Source organism: Eimeria necatrix, genomic scaffold (assembly GCF_000499385.1).
Source record: "Eimeria necatrix Houghton genomic scaffold, Enh_scaff3166, whole genome shotgun sequence".
NCBI lineage: Eukaryota > Apicomplexa > Conoidasida > Eucoccidiorida > Eimeriidae > Eimeria > Eimeria necatrix.
This window is the reverse complement of record NW_013653700.1, coordinates 1-2,054: the sequence shown is the minus strand read 5'-3', so window position 1 is coordinate 2,054 and position 2,054 is coordinate 1. Positions and strand designations below refer to the sequence as shown.

The 2,054-nt window shown below is 58.6% G+C and overlaps 1 protein-coding gene across 1 annotated transcript; it reads right to left on the bottom strand.

The window, feature by feature from the left end:
• Positions 1–610: 610 nt before the first annotated feature.
• ENH_00042510 (EF hand domain-containing protein, putative) lies at positions 611–2,054 on the bottom strand (the record flags this gene model as incomplete). The annotated part of the gene is made up of 3 exons (XM_013580844.1): positions 611–678; positions 887–977; positions 1,229–2,054. Coding segments are annotated over 3 exons (985 nt in total), but the record flags the coding sequence as incomplete, so codon positions are not given.

The following is a 2,054-nucleotide window of genomic DNA, read 5'->3' as shown; positions in this document are numbered from 1 at the left end:
GCTAGCTAGCTAGAGAGCTGGCTGGCTAGCCAGCTGGCGAGCTAGCTAGCTAGCTAGCTAGCTGGCGAGCTAGCTAGCTAGCTAGCTAGCTAGCTGGCTGGCTGGCTAGCTGGTTGGTTGGGTGGCTAGCTGGCTAGGGAGCTAGCTGGGTGGGGCCAGCACGGGGTAGTTCGCTAGCTAGCTAGCTAATTAACGAGCCAGATAGCTAGCTAGCTAGCTAGCTAGCTAGCTAGCTAGCTAGCTAGCCAGACAGCTAGCTAGCTGGCCAGCTAGCTAGCTAGCCAACTAGCTAGCTAGCTGTTCATAGCCCAGTAAAGAGGAGAAGGCGTGCGGAGAGACACACGGGGACAGAAAAAGCGGTAGAAAGAGACACAAAAAGAAACAAAAGGAGACAAAAAGAGACCAAAAAAGAGACAAACAGGAGTCAAGAAAAGGAGACAAAAGGCCACAAACAGGCAGACAAAAAGGGATTAAAAAGGAGACAAAAAGGGTCTGAAAAAGAGACAAAAAAGGATCAAAAAGGAGACAAAAAAAGCCAAAAAAGGAGACAAAAAAGCCAAAAAGGAGACAAAAAGAGACAAACTGACCTTGGCCCAGCTGCTCGTGGATCTCATAAACATGCTCCAGGGACTGCTGCCGAGTTGAGGCCCGCAGCGCATCCACCCACTCTTGCTGCTCCTGAGCAGCGCAGCAGCAGCAGCAGCAGCAGCAGCAGCAGCTACAGCAGCAGCAGCAGTCACAGCAGCAGCTACAGGCAGACAAAAAGGGATTAAAAAGGAGACAAAAAGGGTCTGAAAAAGAGACAAAAAAGGATCAAAAAGGAGACAAAAAAAGCCAAAAAAGGAGACAAAAAAGCCAAAAAGGAGACAAAAAGAGACAAACTGACCTTGGCCCAGCTGCTCGTGGATCTCATAAACATGCTCCAGGGACTGCTGCCGAGTTGAGGCCCGCAGCGCATCCACCCACTCTTGCTGCTCCTGAGCAGCGCAGCAGCAGCAGCAGCAGCAGCAGCAGCAGCTACAGCAGCAGCAGCAGTCACAGCAGCAGCAGCCACAGCAGCAGCAGCAGCAGCTGCTGCTGCTGCAGGGGCAGCAGATCAACTAGCACCCTCCCGCCGACGCCCCCACGGCAGCGGCAGCAGCCAGCCCTGCACCCCGCAGCAGCAGCAGCAGCAGCAGCAGCAGCAGCAGCAGCAGCAGCAGCAGCAGCAGCAGCAGCAGCAGCAGACCTTTTTTTTGTAGTAGTAGAGCATGTTGTCGATGAGGACATAAAACCTGGCCTGCCACTGGTGCAAATGTTTTCCCTTTTTCAACAAAATGCCATCAAGTGCTGCTTCGCCAGCAGCAAGAAGTTCCACGCTGCGGCTGAAGTCCCAGTTGCACTCCCAGCAGTGCGTGTAGACGCCCCGCCTGCTGCTGCTGCTGCTGCTGCTGCTGCTGCTGCTGCTGCTGCTGCTGGTGGTTGCTGCTGCGGGCGGCGCGCACGGGGGCGTCGGCGGCGGCGCCGTGCTGCTGCAGGCGCTCGCGCCGCTCGCAGCCGCGCAGGGGGACTCCGCTGCTGCTGCTGCTGCTGCTGCTGCTGCTGCTGCTGCTGCTGCGGTCTCCGCAGCGTCCGGGAGGGACCCCTCGGCAGCAGCAGACGCTGCTGCTGCTGCGGCGGCTGCCGCCGCAGCAGCAGCGTCCGCAGGAGCCGCCCCCGCCGGCGGCAGGGAGGCGGCTGTCGTCGCTGCTGCTGCTGCTGCTGCTGCTGCTGCTGCTGCTGCCTCCGCCTGGCTGCAGCAGTTGCTGCACTGAATCACCACCTTCCCCTGCAGCAAGTTGAGCTGCAGCGACCTGCCCAGGCAGTAGGGACACAGCAGCAGCGGCCGGTGGCAGTTGGGGCAGGAATGCAGGTCCTGCTCGCCCGCTGCTGCTGCTGCTGCTGCTGCTGCTGCACTTGCTTCCTTTGCTGCATGCTCCCGAATTAGAGACCCCAAAGTCCCCGACAAAGAAGCAACAGAAGAAAGGGCCCCCAGCTCGGCCCCACAGTCGGAGACATATGCGGGGCAAAGGTGG